The sequence below is a fragment of the Salmo salar genome, chromosome ssa04 (genome assembly GCF_905237065.1).
Source record: "Salmo salar chromosome ssa04, Ssal_v3.1, whole genome shotgun sequence".
In the NCBI taxonomy this organism is placed as follows: Eukaryota; Metazoa; Chordata; class Actinopteri; order Salmoniformes; family Salmonidae; genus Salmo; species Salmo salar.
This window is the reverse complement of record NC_059445.1, coordinates 29,438,354-29,460,710: the sequence shown is the minus strand read 5'-3', so window position 1 is coordinate 29,460,710 and position 22,357 is coordinate 29,438,354. Positions and strand designations below refer to the sequence as shown.

At 40.1% G+C, this 22,357-nt stretch overlaps 1 protein-coding gene across 7 annotated transcripts in view; it reads left to right on the top strand.

The window, feature by feature from the left end:
* Positions 1–22,357, top strand: part of LOC106602718 (coiled-coil domain-containing protein 149) — a 43,971-nt gene that overhangs the window by 13,427 nt on the left and 8,187 nt on the right. For 5 of the 7 annotated variants that reach the window (XM_045716794.1, XM_045716792.1, XM_014195526.2 and 2 more), the window contains 9 exons: positions 718–756; positions 4,278–4,385; positions 4,485–4,601; positions 6,870–7,042; positions 7,197–7,269; positions 7,668–7,752; positions 18,122–18,269; positions 18,490–18,566; positions 19,084–19,119. In XM_045716794.1, the coding sequence (XP_045572750.1) occupies positions 718–756; positions 4,278–4,385; positions 4,485–4,601; positions 6,870–7,042; positions 7,197–7,269; positions 7,668–7,752; positions 18,122–18,269; positions 18,490–18,566; positions 19,084–19,119 (856 nt within the window). The remainder of the gene's footprint in view (positions 1–717; positions 757–4,277; positions 4,386–4,484; positions 4,602–6,869; positions 7,043–7,196; positions 7,270–7,667; positions 7,753–18,121; positions 18,270–18,489; positions 18,567–19,083; positions 19,120–22,357) is intronic. The other 2 variants (XM_045716793.1, XM_045716795.1) reach the window with 1 other exon arrangement.

Sequence of the window (22,357 nt, the reverse complement as noted above, 5' to 3'; positions counted from 1 at the left end):
CTCTTTGTATGCAGAGATCTCTTTTTTTGTTTTTGCAACTACATGTAACTTTGTCCGTTATCCTGTGAGTATTGTTATGGTGGAAAAGGGGGTACCAAGACAAGTCACCCATGGGCCTACATTACCCGTAGGAAAACGGTGTCTAAATACACTAGTTAGAACTGGTCGGACCACCCACTGTATTTTATTTGTTAGTGAGCTGGCTCTTGTTGAAGCAGGTAGACTAGCTTAGGGGTGTTTTTTAATACTTATTATTTCTTTCCTTGGATCCTTCTCAGCCCCTTTTCCCGCCCCCCTTTACCGTGTGTTTAAAAATAAATCATGAGTTTTTGACGGTAGACTTAAGTTGTCTGTGGTTTTTGTTTTCACTGTTATAATTTGCATGAGTTATGTTACGGGTCTCGGTTCCATGCCCCCTAGACTGCAGGGCCAAAGGGATTCGTAACATATGTTTCCAAAAATGTACAAAAAAAACAGTTTTCGCTTTGTTATTATGGGGCATTGTGTGTAGATTGATTAAATAATTGTTTTCCCTCAATTTTAGAACAACGCTGTAATGTAACGAAATGTGGAATAAAGGAAGGGATCTGAATACTTTCCGAATGAAATGTATAGTACATTTCATAATTTATTAACCATAGTCATATCAATCATATCAATCAATTGACTTCAGCTAAGTGATCTGTCCTCACAATTTTTTTCCCTTCTACATTCTAGGATGGAGACTCCAGTCTACCACCTGAAAAACGAAATCAAGTAAGTCGACATCAATAGATGCCATGGCGTCAAAATATTTTAATTTCCTTACTAATTGTAGTAGCGTGGCAGTCTAAAATGTGTCGACTGAAAAGTAAATGATCAACCATGTCAAATTGGATGACCGAGGTAACGGTTTGCATTATGACTGGACTGTACTGACAACACACTTGGCCAGCAACTTCCCTATGTCAAGGATGTTATAGTATGCTAGACTACACAGCAAATTTGCGGGTGTTAAAATCTCTGTGATGAGGTAAGTGTTGTCATTGTAATATCTGAATGTTGATTCTAGTGGGGTTAACAGTGGGATCGAAATTGACGCCATATGTGGTGAGTAAATTAAGTGTTATTTGAATCACAGTGGCATCAACACCAATTGGTGTTACGACTGTGTTGCGTTAATTTCCATTAACTCTGAGTGAAAAAGACATGGGAGGGGCCTCGTCATATTTCCCAGCATTCTTTGTTGCAGGTTGCTTTTTAGAATAGTTTATTTTAATATGTATGTTACTGAATTAATTAATTGATCTTATGCTGCACAAAGATAAATAACATATTTTTAAACTAATCCAATTTTTCAGTGGTTGGACTTATTTCACCCGTTATTGAGATGGTTGTTCCAGTTTAGATGGTTTGGGTAGTCTTATTTATCAATCTCCCTACCTTGGCAGGCATTCTATCTGCAGATGCGGGTGATTTTAAAAGTTCCAACAGTTGTATATCCTAAATGGATTCCAATAGGAGTTATGACACTTTGCAAGCCAGCAGAATATTACTTGCTGATTTGTAGCCTGCAAACCAGGAGTTTCAGACCACTGTTAGGGTAAAACTAGGCTCTCAAAGTATGGTGTTGGGTTCTTATTTTTCAGAGTAAATAACTCACGGACACTAGAGAAGCTTTAACCAAGTTTAATCATTCCAAAAGGTTCTGTACAGCTGAAATCAGACGGCAAAACATTTCAGACATCACAGTTTATATACATCCTACTTAAGACACTCCTCCTCCTTACAGTTTATGGCTCCACAGGAAAGAAGGTAACCAGATACTAACCCTGATTACTCCCTTAAGATTTTAGATTTAGATTTTAGTCATTTAGCAGACGCTCTTATCCAGAGTGACTTACAGTAGTGAATGCATACATTTCATACAATTTCATACATTATTATTAAAAACAAATTCTGTGCTGGCCCCCCGTGGGAAACAAACCCACAACCCTGGCGTTGCAAACACCATGCTCTACCAACTGAGCTACAGGGAAGGCTGTAGCTTAAGGGGAACTGACCTCACCCCTCACCTCCTGATCCACAGATATCCATCTGTCTTCCTCCATCAAACACAATGTGTTGATATAGGGAAAGGAGAGCATTCTAAAGCCTTCTGTCTTTCTTCAGAGAACCATTAACTTCTATCATAGTCTCTTTCATTTCCTATCATTCATTTACTACCTCAATGATCAAAGTTTAGCTGATTCCAACAATGGTATTGTCATTTTTTTTAAAATGTATTCTCATAAATTAAATTATTGTAAAATATGATCGTACGCACTAACTTAGTGAAGGCTACAGGGCTGAAAACCATCCAATGCAACAATCATGTCTCTGTGACTAGAAAAGACCTTCATGGGTGCAACTGGTACCTCTAAAATTCACTCGAAAGGCACTGAGAAATAAATATGCAAAAGGCTTTAGTGTTAAAACACCCCAAAAATGGTTACTGTAAGACCACAGGTGTTAATTCCATAAGACTAAGAAAATGTAACAGCATCAGCTCTAATAAAGTGTACATTTATCAACAATATTCTGATGGGTCACATAGACATTAAGAAAGTGTTACATTTAACACTTGGTGTTAAAATTCTGATCTCAAATTTGCTGTGTAGATGTGAAAGAACAGTATCATGTACAGTTGAAGTTTACATACACTTAGGTTGGAGTCCATTAACTTGTTTTTTTCAACCACTCCACAAATGTATTGTTAACAAACTATAGTTTTGGCAAGTCGGTTAGGACATCTACTTTGTGCATGACACAAGTCATTTTTCCAACAATTGTTTACAGACAGATAATTGTACTTATAATTCACTGTATCACAATTCCAGTGGGTCAGAAGTTCACTGTGCCTTTAAACAGCTTGGAAAATTCCAGAAAATTGTCATGGCTTTAGAAGCTTCTGATAGGCTAATTGACATCTGAGTCAATTGGAGGTGTACTTGTGGATGTATTTCAAGGCCTACCTTTACACTCAGTGCCTCTTTGCTTGACATCATGGGAAAATCAAAATAAATCTGCCAAGACCTCATAAAGAAAATGGTAGACCACAAGTCCAGTTCACCCTTGGGAGCAATTTCCAAATGCCTGAAGGTACCATGTTCATCTGTACAAACAATAGTACGCAAGTATAAACACCATGGGACCACGCAGCCGTCATACCGCTCAGGAAGAAGACGCATTCTGTCTCCTAGAGATGAACGTACTTTGGTGCGAAAAGTGCAAATCAATCCCAGAACAGCAGCAAAGGACCTTGTGAAGATGCTGGAGGAAGCCGGTACAAAAGTATCTATATCCACAGTAAAACAAGTCCTATATCGACATAAATTGAAAGGCTGCTCAGCAAGGAAGAAGCCACTGCTCCAAGACCGCCATAAAAAAATCCAGACTACGGTTTGCAACTGCACATGGGGACAATTTGGGCTTTTTGGAGAAATGTCCTCTGGTCTGATGAAACAAAAATATAACTTTTTGGCCATAATGCCCATTATGTTTGGAGGAAAAAGGGGGAGGCTTGCAAGCCGAAGAACACCATCCCAACTGTGAAGCACGGGGGTGGCAGCATCATGTTGTGGGGGTGCTTTGCTGCAGGAGGGACTGGTGCACTTCACAAAATAGATAGCATCATGAGACAGGAAAATTGTTGATCTATTGAAGCAACATCTCAAGACATCAGTCACGAAGTTAAAGCTTGGTTGCAAATGGGTCTTCCAAATGGACAATGGCACCGAGCATACTTCCAAAGTTGTGGCAAATGGCTTAAAGTCAAGGTATTGGAGTGGCTATCACAAAGCCCTGACTTCAATCCCATAGAAAATTTGTGGGCAGAACTGAAAAAGGCATGTGCGAGCAAGAAGGCCTACAAACCTGACTCTCAGTTACACCAGCTCTGTCAGGAGGAGTGGGCTAAAATTCACCCAACTTATTGTGGGAAGCTTGTGGAAGGCTACCTGAAACGTTTTACCCAAGTTAAACAATTGGCAGGCAATGCTACCAAATACTAATTGAGTGTATGCAAACCTCTGACCCACTGGGAATGTGATGAAAGAAATAAAAGCTGAAATAAATAATTCTCTACTATTATTCTGACATTTCACATTCTTAGGATCACCACTTTATTTTAACTAACCTAAGACAGGGAATTTTTACTTGGATTAAATGTCAGGAATTGTGAAACTGAGTTTAAATGTTTTTGGCTAAGGTGTATGTAAACTTACAACTTCAACTGTATATGTCATTCACTTGATTAGTTGAATTTGGCCCAGCTGTTGAGAGACTCCAGAGAAAGGAGTAAGCAGCTGTCTGAAGAGGTGAAGGAGCTGAGTCAACGACTGGCTGAGGCCCAGGGGGATAACAAGGTATGATATCCTTCAGGGATGGGGTCAATTCTATTTCAATTCAAGAAGTAAACTGAATTGAAATGGAATTGACTCTGTCCTCCCCGTACCCTCCCACAGCTCCTGCGGATGACCATAGCCAGACAGAGGTTGGGGGATGAAGAGGTGGGGGCAAGGCACTTCCAGGCCTATGAGCGGGAGGACCTGGTCCAGCAGTTGGAGATGGCACGAGAGCAGGTGAGGAATGGAAAGGTTGTGCCATAGTTTGTGTAACGGGATCTGAACCCCGGTCTCCCACTCAGGAAACCAACTTCAACAGTAGACCAAGAGGAAATTCCAGGGCAGGGCTACCTCATTGCAAAAGTGAGTCTGATTCACCTCTGCTACATTTGGTTGAGTGGTAATGTGACTAATTGCATTGGACCACATGTCACTCTAGAGACCAGGGTTCAATTCCCCGGTCTGGCACTTCTGAACTGTTTCCACCCTCATCTCTCTCTCCTTTTTACTGTCTTAAATACATTTTAATATTCTGAACAAGACTGCATTCTCTTTTATTTTTATATATACTGCTAAAAAAAATAAAGGGAACACTTAAACAACACAATGTAGCTCCAAGTCAATCACACGTCTGTGAAATCAAACTGTCCACTTAGGAAGCAACACTGATTGACAATAAATTCCACATGCTGTTGTGCAAATGGAATAGACAACAGGTGGAAATTATAGGCAATTAGCAAGACACCCCCAATAAAGGAGTGGTTCTGCAGCTGGTAACCACAGACCACTTCTCAGTTCCTATGCTTCCTGGCTGATGTTTTGGTCACTTTTGAATGCTGGCGGTGCTTTCACTCTAGTGGTAGCATGAGACGGAGTCTACAACCCACACAAGTGGCTCAGGTAGTGCAGCTCATCCAGGATGGCACATCAATGCGAGCTGTGGCAAGAAGGTTTGCTGTGTCAGCGTAGTGTCCAGAGCATGGAGGCGCTACCAGGAGACAGGCCAGTACATCAGGAGACGTGGAGGAGGCTGTCGGAGGGCAACAACCCAGCAGCAGGACCGCTACCTCCGCCTTTGTGCAAGGAGGAGCAGGAGGAGCACTGCCAGAGCCCTGCAAAATGACCTCCAGCAGGCCACAAATGTGCATGTGTCTGCTCAAACGGTCAGAAACAGACTCCATGAGGGTGGTATGAGGGCCCGACTACCACAGGTGGGGGTTGCGCTTACAGCCCAACAACGTGCAGGACGTTTGGCATTTGCCAGAGAACACCAAGATTGGCAAATTCGCCACTGGCGCCCTGTGCTCTTCACAGATGAAAGCAGGTTCACACTGAGCACATGTGACAGAGTCTGGAGACGCCGTCGAGAACGTTCTGCTGCCTGCAACATCCTCCAGCATGACCGGTTTGGCGGTGGTTCAGTCATGGTGTGGGGTGGCATTTCTTTGGGGGGCCGCACAGCCCTCCATGTGCTCGCCAGAGGTAGCCTGACTGCCATTAGGTACTGGGATGAGATCCTCAGACCCCTTGTGAGACCATATGCTGGTGCGGTTGGCCCTGGGTTCCTCCTAATGCAAGACAATGCTAGACCTCATGTGGCTGGAGTGTGTCAGCAGTTCCTGCAAGAGGTAGGCATTCATGCTATGGACTGGCCCGCCCGTTCCCCAGACCTGAATCCAATTGAGCACATCTGGGACATAATGTCTCGCTCCATCCACCAACGCCACGTTGCACCACAGACTGTCCAGGAGTTGGCGGATCCTTTAGTTCAGGTCTGGGAGGAGATCCCTCAGGAGACCATCCGCCACCTCATCAGGAGCATGCCCAGGTGTTGTAGGGAGGTCATACAGGCACGTGGAGGCCACACACACTACTGAGCCTCATTTTTTTACTTGTTTTAAGGACATTACATCAAAGTTGGATCAGCCTGTAGTGTGGTTTTCCACTTTAATTTTGAGTGTGACTCCAAATCCAGACCTCCATGGGTTGATAAATTGGATTTCCATTGATTATTTTTGTGTGATTTTGTTGTCAGCACATTCAACTATGTAAAGAAAAAAGTATTTAATAAGATTATTTATTTCATTCAGATCTAGGATGTGTTATTTTAGTGTTCCCTTTTTTTTTTGAGCAGTGTATATCAATCAAAGTTGTAGAATAAGTTGTCCTGCAAAGAGGGTATGGTGGTGGGTTAAAAAAAGAAAGCAAGCAAGTGTGAGGAACATACCTTGGGTGATGTTGGAAACCACACCAATGGCAGAATGAAGTTGTACAGATGGTTTCAATATTTTCATATAGCAAGATAAGAGCTCAATTGTCACAATACCATATTCCCAACCAACCATAGTTCAGCCTATGTTGCCCACTCATTACGCAAGGCAGTGTTGGACGTTTGCCACCGTCACAATCTGTAATATTATAGGTATTTATAAAGCATCTCTTACAATGTTTGAAATGCCTTACAAAATTTGAAATCGTACATGTTGTTTCTTTTGTTTGTCCTAGAATGAGGAGCTGGAGCACAGTGTGAAATCTCTGACGGACGAGCTGCAGGATGTGAGGGCGGAGCGTAACGTGTTCCAGGAAAAGGCCCAGCGGCTGAACCACGAGGTGAACCACATCTTGGGGGGACACGAGTGTCGGATTCTAGACGTAGATGCACTCTGCATGGAGAACAGGTGTGTTTGTGTGTGGGTGAACATACAGATATGTAATATCTGTAATGTCTTACTGAATGCAATAAGGATGTTCATGAACAACTTGCTTCACAATGTATGACTTTGGGCATTTTGCTTTGGAAAACTTTTTAAATAAACTGATGTTTTCTTTCAGATATTTACACGAGCGGTTCAAACAACTGCAGGAGGAGGTCACCATGCTCAAAACGAATGTCATGAAGTACAAGGTATTGTAAGCAACATATAAACAAGCCTTTAACATTTGTCTGACTAGTACTAATAATACTATAGAATAGAACAATCCTTAGATATGATCACTAGTCTCATAACTACTCAAGGCCTTATTTAGTCAGAGCTGGTAACTGGTTTTCTGGGCTCATGTTCTAATGTCAATTAAAATGTCATCTTTAGTGACAGTTTTGTTGCCAAGATGGCACCTATAACAGTTGTAGATCTCAAACAAAGTTTGTCAAACTGTATGTTTTTATATTTGGTAATATTCTGTGTTTTTTTTTTTTCTTTCTGCAGTTTGTATGGTTCACAACCCTCTACTACTACACATGCTCAATCATGTTTGTGAACAGGGGTATACAATATATCATTTTCATATTTTACTGGTTTTCAGAGTGCTCTGGAGAGCAGGAAGAACTCCAAGACTTATGGCAAATCTAACAGCAGTGCACTCACTGGGGTGCTCTCTGCCAAACAAGGTACTGCACAAACCATTCCCCCACTCATCTTCTTTCTGTTAGTATTTTGTTCATTAGTCCATAATGCAAATCAATCATTGTACTCCATCTTGAAAACATACACACTTCCAGACTTGGAATTGGAAAACACATGTATGTTGTTTTTTTTTTTTTTCATGGTAGACCTATTGAGACCTAGGTCTCTTTTTCAAATGTGACCTGCAAACACAAATATACAGTACCAGTCAAGTTTGGATACCTACTCATTCAAGGGTTTTTCTTTATTTTTACTATTTTCTACATTGTAATATAATAGTTAAGGCATCAAAACTATGAAATAACACATGGAATCATGTAGTAACCGAAAAAGTGTTAAACAAATAAAAATATATTGTATATTTGAGATTCTTCAAAGTAGCCACCCTTTGCCTTGATGACAGCTTTGCACACTCTTGGCATTCTCTAAACCATCATCACCTGGAATGCTTCTCCAACAGCCTTGAAGGAGTTCCCACATATGCTGAGCACTTGTTGGCTGCTTTTCCTTCATTCTGCGGTCCAACTCATCCCAAACCATCTCAATTCGGTTGAGGTCGGTTGATTGTGGAGGCTAGGTCACCTGATGCAGCACTCCATCACTCTCCTTCTTGGTCAAATAGCCCTTACACAGCCTGGAGGTGTGTTGGGTCATTGTCCTGTTGAAAACAAAATATAGTCCTACTAAGCGCAAACCAGATGGGATGGCATATCACTGCAGAATCCTGTGGTAGCCATGCTTGTTAAGTGTGCCTTGAATTCTAAATAAATCAGACTGTGTCACCAGCAAAGCACCCCCAGCAATTTGACCATGAAGGCCTGGTTCACGCAGTTTCCTCTGAACAGTTGATGTAGAAATGTGTCTGTTACTTTAACTCTGAAGCATTTATTTGGGCTGCAATTTCTGAGGCTGTTAACTCTAATGAACTTATCCTCTGTGGTGGTCCTCATGGGAGCCGGTTTCATCATAGGGCTTGATGGTTTTTGCGACTGCACTTGAAGTAACTTTCAAAGTTCTTGACATTTTCCAGATTAACTGACCATGTCTTAAAGTAATGATGGACTGTCTCTTCTCTTAGCTCAAATAAGCAGTTCTTGCCGTAATATGGATTTGGTCTTTTACCAAATAGGGCTATTTTCTGTATACCACCCCTACCTTGTCGCAACAGAACTGATTGGCTCAAACGCATTAAGAAGAAAATAAATTCTACAAGTTAAATTTGAACAAGGCCCACCTGTTAATTTAAATGCATTCCAGGTGACTACCTCATGCAGCTGGTTAAGAGAATGCCATGAGTGTGCAAAGCTGTCACCAAGGCAAAGGGTGGCTACTTTTGAAGAATCTCAAATATAAAATATATTTTGCTTTGTTTAACACTTTTTTAAATTATTTTTTTATTTTTGTTTACTTGATTACATATGTGTTATTTCATAGTTGTGATGTCTTCACTATTCTACAATATAGAAAATGAATTGTAAAAAATTAAGAAAAACCCTTGAATGAGTAGATGTCCAAACTTTTGACTGGTATTATACATTACATTAAAACACAGTCATGGGAAACATCACAAATCACCCAGAAACGGTTACATTCCTCCACAAATAATTCCCCAATCAATACTCTAAACTGCCCGAACAGAACCTTAAGATGACATTTATTTAGAATTTTATTACAGCAATAAAACTAAAAGCAGATTTACCTAGCTTGGTGGAGACCCTAGGAACCTAGAGTGAGTTAACCAATCCTGTGAACGGGCTAAGCAATTCGGGTGTCTATACTTGAAACGCAAAGTGAGATAAGATGGAGGTTTTTGAAGTATCAAAACTCACCTGTAACAAAAAAGAAGGGCAGTATTGTAGATGGCATCCCATTTAAGAGTAGTAGCAGCTGCACTTTGATAAATAACAAAATATAAACGCAACATGTTAAGTGTTGGTCCCATGTTTCATGAGCTGAAATAAAAGATTCCAGACATTTTCCATACACACAAAAAAAAGTATTTCTCAATTTTGTGCACAAATTTGTTTACATCCATGTTAGTGAGCATTTCTCCTTTGCCAAGATAATCCATCCACTTGACAGGTGTGGCATATCAAGATGCTGATTAAACAGCGTGATCATTAAACAGGTGCATCTTGTGCTGTGGATAATAAAAGCCCAGTCTAAAATGTGCAGTTTGTCACAACACAATGCTACAGATGTCTTGAGCTTTGAGGGAGCATGCAATTGGCATGCTGACTGCAGGAATGTCCACCAGATCTGTTGCCAGAGAATTACATTTCTCTACCATAATCTACCTCCAATGTTGTTTTAGAGAATTTGGCAGTACGTCCAATCGGCCTCACAACCACAGACTAGTTGTAACCACACCAGCCCAGGTTCTCCATAGCCGGCTTCTTCACCTGCGGGATCGTCTGAGAACAGCTGATGAAACTGTTGGTTTGCGCAACTGAAGAATTTCTGCACAAACTGTCACAAACCGTCTCCTCAGGGAAGCTCATCTGCGTGCTCATCGTCCTCATTAGGGTCTTGACCTGACCGCAGTTTTACGTCATTACTGACTTCAATGGGCAAATGCTCCCCTTCAATGGCCACTGGCACGCTGGAGAAGTGTGCTCTTCACGGATGAATGAATCCTGGTTTCAACTGACCCTGGCCGATGGCCACGTTGCACCACAGACTGTCCAGGAGTTGGCGGATGCTTTAGTCCAGGTCTGGGAGGAGATCCCTCAGGAGACCATCCACCACCTCATCAGGAGCATGCCCAGGCATTGTAGGGAGGTCATACAGGCACGTGGAGGCGACACACACTACTGAGCCTCATTTTGACTTGTTTTAAGGACATTACATCAAAGTTGGATCAGCCTGTAGTGTGGTTTTCCACTTTAATTTTGAGTGTGACTCCAAATCCAGACATCCATGGGCTAATAAATTGGATTTCCATTGATTTATTTTTGTGATTTTTGTTGTCAGCACATTCAACTATGTAAAGAAAGAAGTATTTAATAAGATTATTTCATTCATTCAGATCTAGGATGTGTTATTTTAGTGTTCCCTTTATTTTTTTGAGCAGTGTATTTCAAGGCTTACCTTCAAACAGCCCATTCAAACAAAAGAAATCAGCCAAGACCTCAAAGAAAATTGTAGAAGTCTGGTTCATCCTTGGGAGCAATTTCCAAACGCCTGAAGGTACCACGTTCATCTGTACAAACAATAGTACTCAACTATAAACACCATGGTACCACGCAGCTGTTATATCGCTCAGGAAGGAGACACGTTCTGTCTCCTAGAGATGAATGTACTTTGGTGCGAAAAGTGCAAATCAATCCCAGAACAACAGCAAAGGACCTTGTGGAGATGCTGGAGGAAACGGGTACAAAAGTATCTATATCCTGTCACGTCCTGACCAGCAGAGGGTGTTGTTGTGTAGTTTTGGTCAGGACGTGGCATGGTATGTATGTGTGTTCTGGGTGTTGTATTTCTATGTGGCTCCTGATCAGGGACGTTGTTCCTGATTGGGAGTCATATAATTAGGAGTATGTTTGTCACTTGGGGTTGTGGGTGGTTGAGTTAACACTGCTCTTCGTTTGTTCGTAAGTAGCCTGTTAGCCTGTCGTGAGTGTTTATTGTTTTTCTGTGTATACTTTACTTATATATATTAAAAAGATGAGTATCCACATTCCGCATGCAGTTTGGTCTCTTCAACACGGCTGTAATTATGACATATCCACAGTAAAACAAGTCCTATATCGACGTAACCTGAAAGGCCGCTCAGCAAGTAAGAAGCCACTGCTCCAAAACCGCCATAAAAAAATCCAGACTACGGTTTGCAACTGCACATGGGGACAAAGATTGTACTTTTTTAGGAAATGTCCTCTCGTCTGATGAATAGAACTGTTTGGCCATAATGACCATTGTTATGTTTGGAGGAAAAAGGGGGAGGATAGCAAGCCAAAGAACACCATCCCGACCGTGAAGCACGGGGGTGGCAGCATCATGTTGTGGGGGTGCTTTGCTGCAGGAGGGACTGGTGCACTTCAAAATAGATGGCATCATAAAGATGGAAAATTATGTGGATATATTGAAGCAGCATCTCAAGACGTCAGTAAGGAACTTAAATCTTGGTCGTAAATGGGTTTTCCAAATGGACAGTGACACTTACAAAGTTGTGGCAAAATGGCTTTAGGAAAACAAAGTCAAGGTATTGGAGTGGCCATCACAAAGCCCTGACCTCAATCCCATAGAAGATTTGTGGGCAAAACTGAAAAATCGTGTGCGAGCAAGGAGGCCTACAAACCTGACTCGGTTACACCAGCTCTGTCAGGAGGAATGGGCCAAAATTCACCTAACTTTTTGTGGGAAGCTTGTGGAAGGCTACCTGAAACATTTGACCCAAGTGAAACAATTTAAAGGCAATGCTACCAAATACTAATTGAGTGTATGTAAACTTCTGACCCACTGGGGATGTGATGGAAGAAATAGAAGCTGAAATAAATCACTCTACTATTATTCTGACATTTCACATACTTAAAGTAAAGTGGTGGTCCTAACTGACCTAAAACACATTTCTACTAGGATTCAATGTCAGGAATTGTGAAAAACTGAGTTTAAATGTATTTGGCTAAGGTATATGTAAACTTCCGACTTCAACTGTATATGCGAGAACACGTTTAATTGGAGAACCATCTGAGTGAACATGTAGCTAATTTGAAACATTCTTACGAGAGGTTTTAAAAAACATGTGCTTAATACAGGCAAAATAAAATGCATGTTTTAAATCTGCAAGGGATTCCTGCATAGCTACAAAATCTGAATGTGGTTATGAGATGGCCAGATCAACGGGCAATAGCATACATCGTATCATCTGTAAATTGATTAAGTTTACAATTTTTTTACAGATTGACCAATGATGTTTAAATAAATAGTGAAGAGAACAGGTCCCAAAATCAACCCCTGTGGTACACCTTTATTCACTTCAAGAAATTCAGACTTAACCCCATCAATCACAATGTCTTGAGTTCTGTCACTAGGATAATCATAAAACCATGAACAGGTGTCAGAACTTAGGCCTATCGAGGACAACTTACACAATGCAATAGCATGATCAACAGTATCAAAAGCTTTTGACAGGTCCACATTTCATTTTAGTGTCTAAAGTATTGAAAAGATCATTAACTTCTAAAGGGTTGCTGTAATAGTGCCATGCCTAGGCCTTAACCCTGATTTGGCTTACATTCTAAGCTGACACATGGAATTGTTTGTAAGGTGGTCATACTATGAATCATATAACTGTTTGGTTTTAGGACCCCTTTAGGTATCAAAAGAAAACGTATTGAATTTGGCCCAAAGAAATGCATTGAATAACACATTCATAAATTGCAAATACAGTCAAAAAATTAGAATCGAGGTTTTGAAGTGTTTGTCCTATATCTCGGATATATAAGAAAGCTCAGGAAATGTATTTATTTATTTTTACACATTTAACCCCTTTTTACAAAATGACCTTCATACTTCCATTAATATTTTTAAACCGGTTACGGTTGGTTACCTTCAGACGAGTCCCGTGAACTTGTCATGAGTCTGCCCTATCCATAAAGTGGTCATAACAGTTTGTCAAACTGTTCGGACGCTACAGACATTTTCTTGAAAAGACCGATTTTTGGGATGTCTCATGCCATGAGATTGATCGGGATGTTTTTATTATGTTACTTAGAGCACTTAGGGTGTTAAATGCATCAATAGTGGCATTTTTTTCGTAAGGAGGCCAGTCTGGGCCTAAGCCTGTGTTTCTGGCCTTGACCCTAGCATCTTTTTTATGATTGAATGCCTGGTACACTCCGGAATTATCAGAAGTCAATCTACCTTTTAACCCTTAGTTTTCTGGAGGGAGCATGATTATCCACCATAGTGTTGAAGACATCGGCAAAAAGGCTGAAAGCTAAATCAGGTTCAGGGATAGTTGAAATACAGTCAAGGTCACTAAAATAAAGATCATGTCAAAGATCATTCACAGAATTTTTTTAAATGTCCTTTTTGTGATGACCCGAGGCTTAGATTTTTTTTTTTCACATCTCTAATGCAAACAATTGGGCAATGGTCACACATCTTTGGCTAAGACACCAGTAGAAACATATTTCTCTGGTGTATTCATTAGAATCAGAGTTGACTTTAAAGGATCTTTAGGGTTGGGCCGTATAGGCTTTGTCACCAGCTGTGTTAGGTTTAGATCATTACACATCGTCTGATTGTCTGAAGTCTGCATTTCCCAATCATGTTTTAGGTCACCACTGAAAAACTCTTAGAAGTTATTATCCTGGAACTATCCCTTTTTCAGATTTCTTGTACATAATGACTCACTTTAGCTCTTCAGATATATCCAGTGGATTTGAATCAATATTTTGTATTCAAGATGTTATATACGTCAACTTACAATCTTTTCCGTCATACCAACCTAAGAAAATAAGTAAACTGACTGAAATATTGTTTTGTCTGCACGTCCCAAATATCTCTCTACATTTCTATGTATTGGAATACATAGAAATGTAAAGAGATATTTGGGACATGCATTTTAAAAGCAGGCTGTCGTTTCTGTTGCCTGTATTTCATTTTTATTAACACTTTACTTGACACCCAGAATCATAACACGTTATGACATGGTCATAACCTGTTGTAATTTCACTGTCATGACACATTTAGACCTGTTGTGTTATTTTATGGCTAATTATGAGACCTACCACACAAGGAAAAACATTCCATTACACCATAGTCTACTTGCCAACAGTATGTTTGTTATATACAGTGGCGATTTTAGCATGTAAATCTTTTTTTATTAATTGTATATCCAAAACATACAATATACTTGCAGTGAAGCCGCTCAACAACAACCACACCAGTCATTCAACAGACTCCCATTCAGAGCGGCACACACAAGCATCCAGGGTCAACGCCCTGCTCAAGGGCACGTCGACACATCTCCCACAAAGCCAAAAAAACTGGGACGCGAGCCCTCCAAGATCCCACCCCCCCACAGTTCCCCATAGCAGTCCCTCAACCATTCGAGACCCCTCCCCCAATCACTCCCCCCTGTGCTGTGATGTGATGTTTAACATACAATTTCAATCTAATCGAATCTACAGATTGCGAGTTGAAGATGAGTATTAGTAATTGACTGACCCGGTCTCTCCAGATCTCATAACAGTGCTATTTCTAGGGTCAATTTTAGATAAATGTTATGCATTTTCAGCCATTCCTGAAACTGACACCAGAAACGGACTACCTGAGGGCAATACCAAAATAAATGGTCTATTCTGTATCCTCAAAACAAAATCTGCAGAGCTTCAATGATTTTATGCCCCAAATATTCAACATTTTGTTGTTGGCAAGAATTCTATATAATAATTTTAGTTGAAAAGCACAAAGTCTTGAGTCTCGCGTCGTTTTATATATCAACTCATACACCCTGTACAATGGAATCGGTACATCAACAATCTCTTCCCAACTATTTTGCTATCTGTATGGCACAGTTGTCAACATACTGATCCTCAAATGAAACTGGTATACTTTCCTATTTATGCTATTTTTATTCCTCCCGCAAGTTTTGATCCTTTTATATTGGGCGGACAGACTAGTTCCCTACCTCCTCCCGCTACCTCCTGCCTCCTCCATTTTTGGGGTAATGCTATAATCAATTGGTTGTACTCTTGGATTGAGCAGACCTTCCCGTACAATTCTGATAACTCCATGAAAGACAACTCTACCATTCCAATTGACAATATTTATTTAAGAACAAAATACCCTTTTCAAACATCTTTCCCAATGATACAGGTAATTTATTAACCAGCACATTTGAGTTGAGCCATAATATTTGTTCTATTTTCTTCAGGGGGATGAAATTGTAGCCAGCTCGGCAATGCTTGTTTAAAGAAGAGCGATTCGTTTTTTCAAAGTATAATTTTCATGGCAATCTGCCATTTTTAAACAATGGATGAGCTTTTCTTAGTAATCTACTTGAGAACCATTCAGGGTTCATGTAAAACTTTTGAATAAGTGAAGCTTTTAGAAAGAGGTTTAGTGCTTTTATATTTAATAATCTCAACCCACCCTATTCATTATAGATGGCATGTAAATCTTAGTGGGGCAAAAAACAAACAAGTGGGATGCATGCCAGCAAAGCCACAACACTAAATACATTTAATTGCACAATAACAGTGACAAACAGTGCCCACAACCTGTTAGGGCCTACATAAAGCTCTCCCAACAGCAGCCCCAACATCTTACCACTGCTACACCTGGCTATCAGCGTAGCCTTGTCTGGCAGTGAAACAGTTCATTCAGACTCATTTACTGCCTTTAAAAAAAATCATAGCTGATATGCCTGACTTGCTTAAACATGTGGTTTCTAATGACAATTGAGATGTACAAACTATGGCATAAAGGGGACGACAAGCGGTTAAGAGGCAATCCGTAATTTCGATTAAGACATTAATGAGCGAGCTAGGACGGACGTAGTCAATATAACTATTTGTTTAGCACTTTTGAAATGAACAGTGACAGAATTCAGAACCATGGGCCGTTCTTAAAGTGTTCTCCCTGTACACCAAGTCAGAACTGTAGGATAAATAAAGGGGGCATATAAGCAGACAATGAAAGCTCTTACAATATTTGAAGACATTTCTCTGAAACAGGTTATAGGCACCAATTAAGAGGGGTAAATTGACAATGATTATGGTGAGGCACATGGGCTATTAACAACTTACTACACAACAAACACTTAGTATTACATTCTTAGCTACAGTATACCTATCTCCCTGGCATATTGCATAATTTATGCAGCAGCATGCAATACATTTTTGGACTTACCTTGTTGTGCTGTGCTCACTTGAAGAGGAAGGTGGCACGGCGGTCCTTCGTGGGAAAATTGTCATCAAAGCCTGCCATTCTCTGGATTTATGGTGCTTTCAAAACTACTGGGAACTCTGGGGGGAATAAAACGAGGTCGAATCATGATGACGTCATTGATCTTCAGGTCGTAGCTCTAGAAAGAGGCCGGATTTACAATTTCAAGTTGGATGACGTTCAAAACTTAATTTCCCAGTCGGAGCTCATTTATTCCCAACTTTCCACTTGTCTTGAACTCACTGAAGTCAAGTTTTTTCGCAGTTCCGAGTTAAGTTGTTTTAAGCGCAGCACAAATCATGCGTCATTGACAGCATGTTGAATGTTTATCATTTTAAACTTGGAAAAGAGTCCCTTAATCCCCGATTTTGGGACCACACTGTCACTGATTCCTTCCAAACCGTTCTTGAATTTGCCATTTCCAACTTGTTGTGTAATGTTTATGTCCAATGGCTGATGAGCACCGATACATTTTATCTATAATTTCTCTTCATATGACAAGGATTTGCCAGTAGATTGTCTACATGATTCATGATGACTGCTAGCTAAGATTTTGAAAGTATGTTGCCATCAGTCCAATCAAAGCTAATGTACATATAATGTGATTTGACGTCATTTTATCTGTGGCCAATGAACTTAAGCCTTCTTGGATGGGCACTTAACTCTATGGCAGCACCAAGGGGTTAGAGTTCTTTTAGGTCTACCCTTAGACCTGGCTGTGACGTAGTGTCCCCATGAGTGACAGAACACTGCTGCGGAAGCAAAATTCAGGAGCAGGACAAGACACCCTCATGACTGACATAAGGGCATGTACTTGATAGGCTAATATGATTATGATGGTCATATTGCTTCTTCAGTGTCATAAAGTGTGTTTTCTTAGTCCAAGTAAAGTGACACAGGATGGTAATAATGCTTTATGACAGTGTCAAAGTGTGTTATTTAAAATGTTATGGAAAAAACATGACTAAAGAATTCATTACAACAATAGAAAATGACTTAAACACATTTTCAAACAAAAGGAAACGGCCATAAAATAAGTCAACAGGTGTAAATATATGGGTCATGACAGTGTTATGACCATGTTATAACAAGCTGTCAGCTGTATGGACATGGTTATGATCGTGTTATGATGCTGGGTGTCAAGTAAAGTGTTACCTAATTTTCCTCTAAAGCCAGTGCTGATGTAGATATCTCTGGACATTGTGTCAGTTCTCTGCACATTTAATTTTAGATAATGAATACATAATCAATGCCAACATCCCTCTGTATCCAGCTCACATGCTCTTGCACCATGCATTTACTTCCATACGTAATACGCATCAAAAGGCAAAGCTATCCAAGATGGAGACTAAACTTAAACCCCCCAAAACATCTGCCTAGGCAAACATAATCACAGACTAAATCTAGTCTTTTTTTCTGAACATCTTACCTATCTAAATGGGATTTGTGTGTGTTCAGTGCAGGAATTATTGCTTTCTGAGGACCATGGATGCAGTCTCCCCGTCACGTCTCAGTCCATCTCAGACCTCAAGTCCCTGGCCACAGCCCTACTGGAAACTATCCATGAGAAGAACCTGGTCATTCAGCACCAGCGCCAAACCAACAAGTAGGGAGCTCTTCTACTCTGTAGAAATGTTGAAATTCCTTTCTTCTTAATCAGAATTTCTTCTGTTTTTCTAACTCTCATGGCCAATTTCCTCTAGTTACTCTGTAAGTAGCCCCTATGCCATGTACTCACTTATTGCATTTCTACCTGCAACGTTTTGAATATCTCACCTCATTGAATACAGTCCCATGTCTGTTTGTAACTCTTCCTATGTAAACAGGATTCTGGGAAACCGAGTAGGGGAGCTTGAGAAGAAACTGAAGACTCTAGAGGTGTCGGGACTATGGAGCCTCCCAGGTCTCTGCCACACACTGTTTATTTTTTTTGTTCTGAGGTCATTTTTATCATTTTAGAATTTATATCATGACGCATAATGAGTAACTTACTAGCCTGTATGTATACCATGAAAATATAAATGTGGACCTCGAAGCCAGTTCCATGATTTGATTTTCATTTCCCTGCTCTAATCAGGGACTGATTTTAGATCCTGGGACACCAGGTGGATGCAATTAATTATCAGGTAGAACAGAAAACCAGCGGTACTCCGGACCCCCAGGCTCGCATTTGAATGCCCCTGCTGTATACATTCATAAATGCTGTTTGAAAGTGGCATGAGCTAATATAAATAGAGTATTATTGCGTGGTATGAGGCACCATTAACTGGTGACTCATACTGATAGCTTTTGATCCTGTATGTGGTCACTGGCCAGTAGTGTTGGTACCCAGTCACTATTGTCAAACTATGAATGATTTTGATGTTCCATCTCTCCCACTGTACTGAGTTTCATCTCTCTTTTCCTTCTGCTTTCTGGAGGCCTGACTTACAATGTGTCTCTGGGATTCTCTGGAAGTATGTTTCCACTGCTTTACTTTACTTCACTAATGCTGTACTATATAGTGTACTACCTTTTTTTTTTTTTTTAAGTTGCTGTGGACTTGCTTTATCTCCATCCTGTCCCTGAAAATATCCATGGTATACTTTTTTTGCTATATTTATTCGAGGTCGACCGATTAATCGGAATGGCCGATTTAATTAGGGCTGATTTCAAGTTTTCATAACAATCGGTAATCGGTATTTTTGGCCACCAATTTGCCTATTTTTTTTTTTTTTTAAAACCTTTATTTAACTAGGCAAGTCAATTAAGAACACATTCTTATTTTCAATGACGGCCTAGGAACGGTGGGTTAACTGCCTTGTTCAGGGGCAGAACGACAGATTTTTACCTTGTCAGCCTCGGGATGCAATCTTACTTTAACTAGCCCAAGGCTCTAACCACCTGCTTTACGTTGCCAAGGTGAGTTGCTAGCTAGCATTAAACTTACCTTATAAAAAAAACAATCAATCTATCATAAACACTAGTTAACTACACATGGTTGATGATATTACTAGTTTATCTAGCCTGTCCTGCTTTGCATATAATCGATGTGGTGCGCATTCGCAAAAAAGGACTCTTTGCTCCGACGTGTACCTAACCATAAACATCAATGTCTTTCTTAAAATCAATACACAAGTATATATTTCTAAACCTGCGTATTTAGTTAAAAGAAATTCATGTTAGCAGGCAATATTAACTAGGGAAAATGTGTCACTTCTCTTGCAAACAGAGTCAGGGTATATGCAGCCGTTTGGGCCGCCTGGCTCGTTGCGAACTGTGAAGACTATTTCTTCCTAACAAAGACAGCCGACTTCGCCAAACGGGGGATGATTTAACAAAAGCGCATTTGCGAAAAAAAGCACAATCGTTGCACGACTGTACCTAACCATAAACATCAATGCCTTTCTTAAAAGTCAATACACAGAAGTATATATTTTTAAACCTGCATATTTAGCTAAAAGAAATCCAGGTTAGCAGGCAATATTAACCAGGTGAAATTGTCAGTTCTCTTGCGTTCGTTGCACGCAGAATCAGGGTATACAGAATCTGGCTCGTTGCGAACTAATTTGCCAGAATTTTACGGAACTATGAAATAACATTGTAGGTTGTGCGATGTAACAGGAATATTTAGACTTATGGATGCCACCCGTTAGATAAAATACGTAACGGTTCTGTATGTCACTGAAAGAATGTTTTCGAGATGATAGTTTCCGGATTTGACCATATTAATGACCTAAGGTTTATTATATTATAGTTAAGTCTATGATTTGATATTTGATAGAGCTGTCTGACTGTGCGGTGGTAGGCAGCAGCAGGCTCGTAATAGTCAAAGATGTATGGTTTAGAGAGAAATAGTCGACGCGTCATAATTCCTGTAATAACTTGCGGCTGAACTTGTGTGTGTGTGTGTATACGTATACGTATGTGTGTGTGTGTGTGTGCATACGTATATGTATACGTATGTGTGTGTGTGTGTGTGTATGTATACGTGTGTATGTGTGTGTGCGTGTATGTATACGTGTGTGTGTGCGTGTATGTATACGTGTGTGTGTGCGTGTATGTATACGTGTGTGTGTGCGTGTATGTATACGTGTGTGTGTGCGTGTATGTATACGTGTGTGTGTGCGTGTATGTATACGTGTGTGTATGTGTGCGTGTATGTATACGTATGTGTGTATACGTATGTGTGTATACGTATATGTGTGTGTATACGTGTGTGTATACGTGTGTGTATACGTATACGTGTGTGTATACGTGTGTGTATACGTATACGTGTGTGTATACGTGTGTGTATACGTATACGTGTGTGTATACGTGTGTGTATACGTATACGTGTGTGTATACGTGTGTGTATACGTGTGTGTATACGTGTGTGTATACGTGTGTGTATACGTATACGTGTGTGTATACGTATACGTGTGTGTATACGTGTGTGTATACGTGTGTGTATACGTGTGTGTATACGCGTGTGTGTATACGTGTGTGTATACGTGTGTGTATACGTGTGTGTATACGTATGTGTATACGTGTGTGTATACGTATGTGTATACGTGTGTGTATACGTATGTGTATACGTGTACGTGTATACGTATACGTGTGTGTATACGTATGTGTATGTATACGTGTGTGTATACGTATACGTGTGTGTATACGTATACGTGTGTGTATACGTGTGTGTGTATACGTATACGTGTATACGTATACGTGTATACGTATACGTGTGTGTATACGTGTATACGTATACGTGTGTGTATACCTATACGTGTATACGTATGTGTATACGTGTATACGTATGTGTATACGTGTATACGTATGTGTATACGTGTATACGTATGTGTATACGTATGTGTATACGTATGTGTATACGTATGTGTATACGTATACGTATGTGTATACGTGTATACGTATACGTATGTGTATACGTGTATACGTATACGTATGTGTATACGTATACGTGTGTGTATACGTATGTGTATACGTATACGTGTTTCTATACGTATACGTATACGTGTTTCTATACGTATGTGTATACGTATACGTGTGTGTATACGTATGTGTATACGTATACGTGTGTGTATACGTATGTGTATACGTATACGTGTGTGTATACGTATGTGTATACGTATACGTGTGTGTATACGTATGTGTATACGTATACGTGTGTGTATACGTGTGTGTATACGTATACGTGTGTGTATACGTATGTGTATACGTGTGTGTATACGTGTGTGTATACGTGTGTGTATACGTGTGTGTATACGTGTGTGTATACGTATGTGTGTGTATACGTATGTGTATACGTATGTGTATACGTATACGTGTGTATACGTATGTGTATACGTATACACGTGTGTATACGTATACACGTGTGTATACGTGTGTGTATACGTATACACGTGTGTATACGTGTGTGTATACGTATACACGTGTGTATACGTGTGTGTATACGTATACGTGTGTGTATACGTATACACGTGTGTATACGTATGTGTATACGTATACACGTGTGTATACGTATGTGTATACGTATACACGTGTGTATACGTATGTGTATACGTATACACGTGTGTATACGTATGTGTATACGTATACACGTGTGTATACGTATGTGTATACGTATACACGTGTGTGTATACGTATGTGTATACGTATGTGTATACGTATACACGTGTGTGTATACGTGTGTGTATACGTATACACGTGTGTATACGT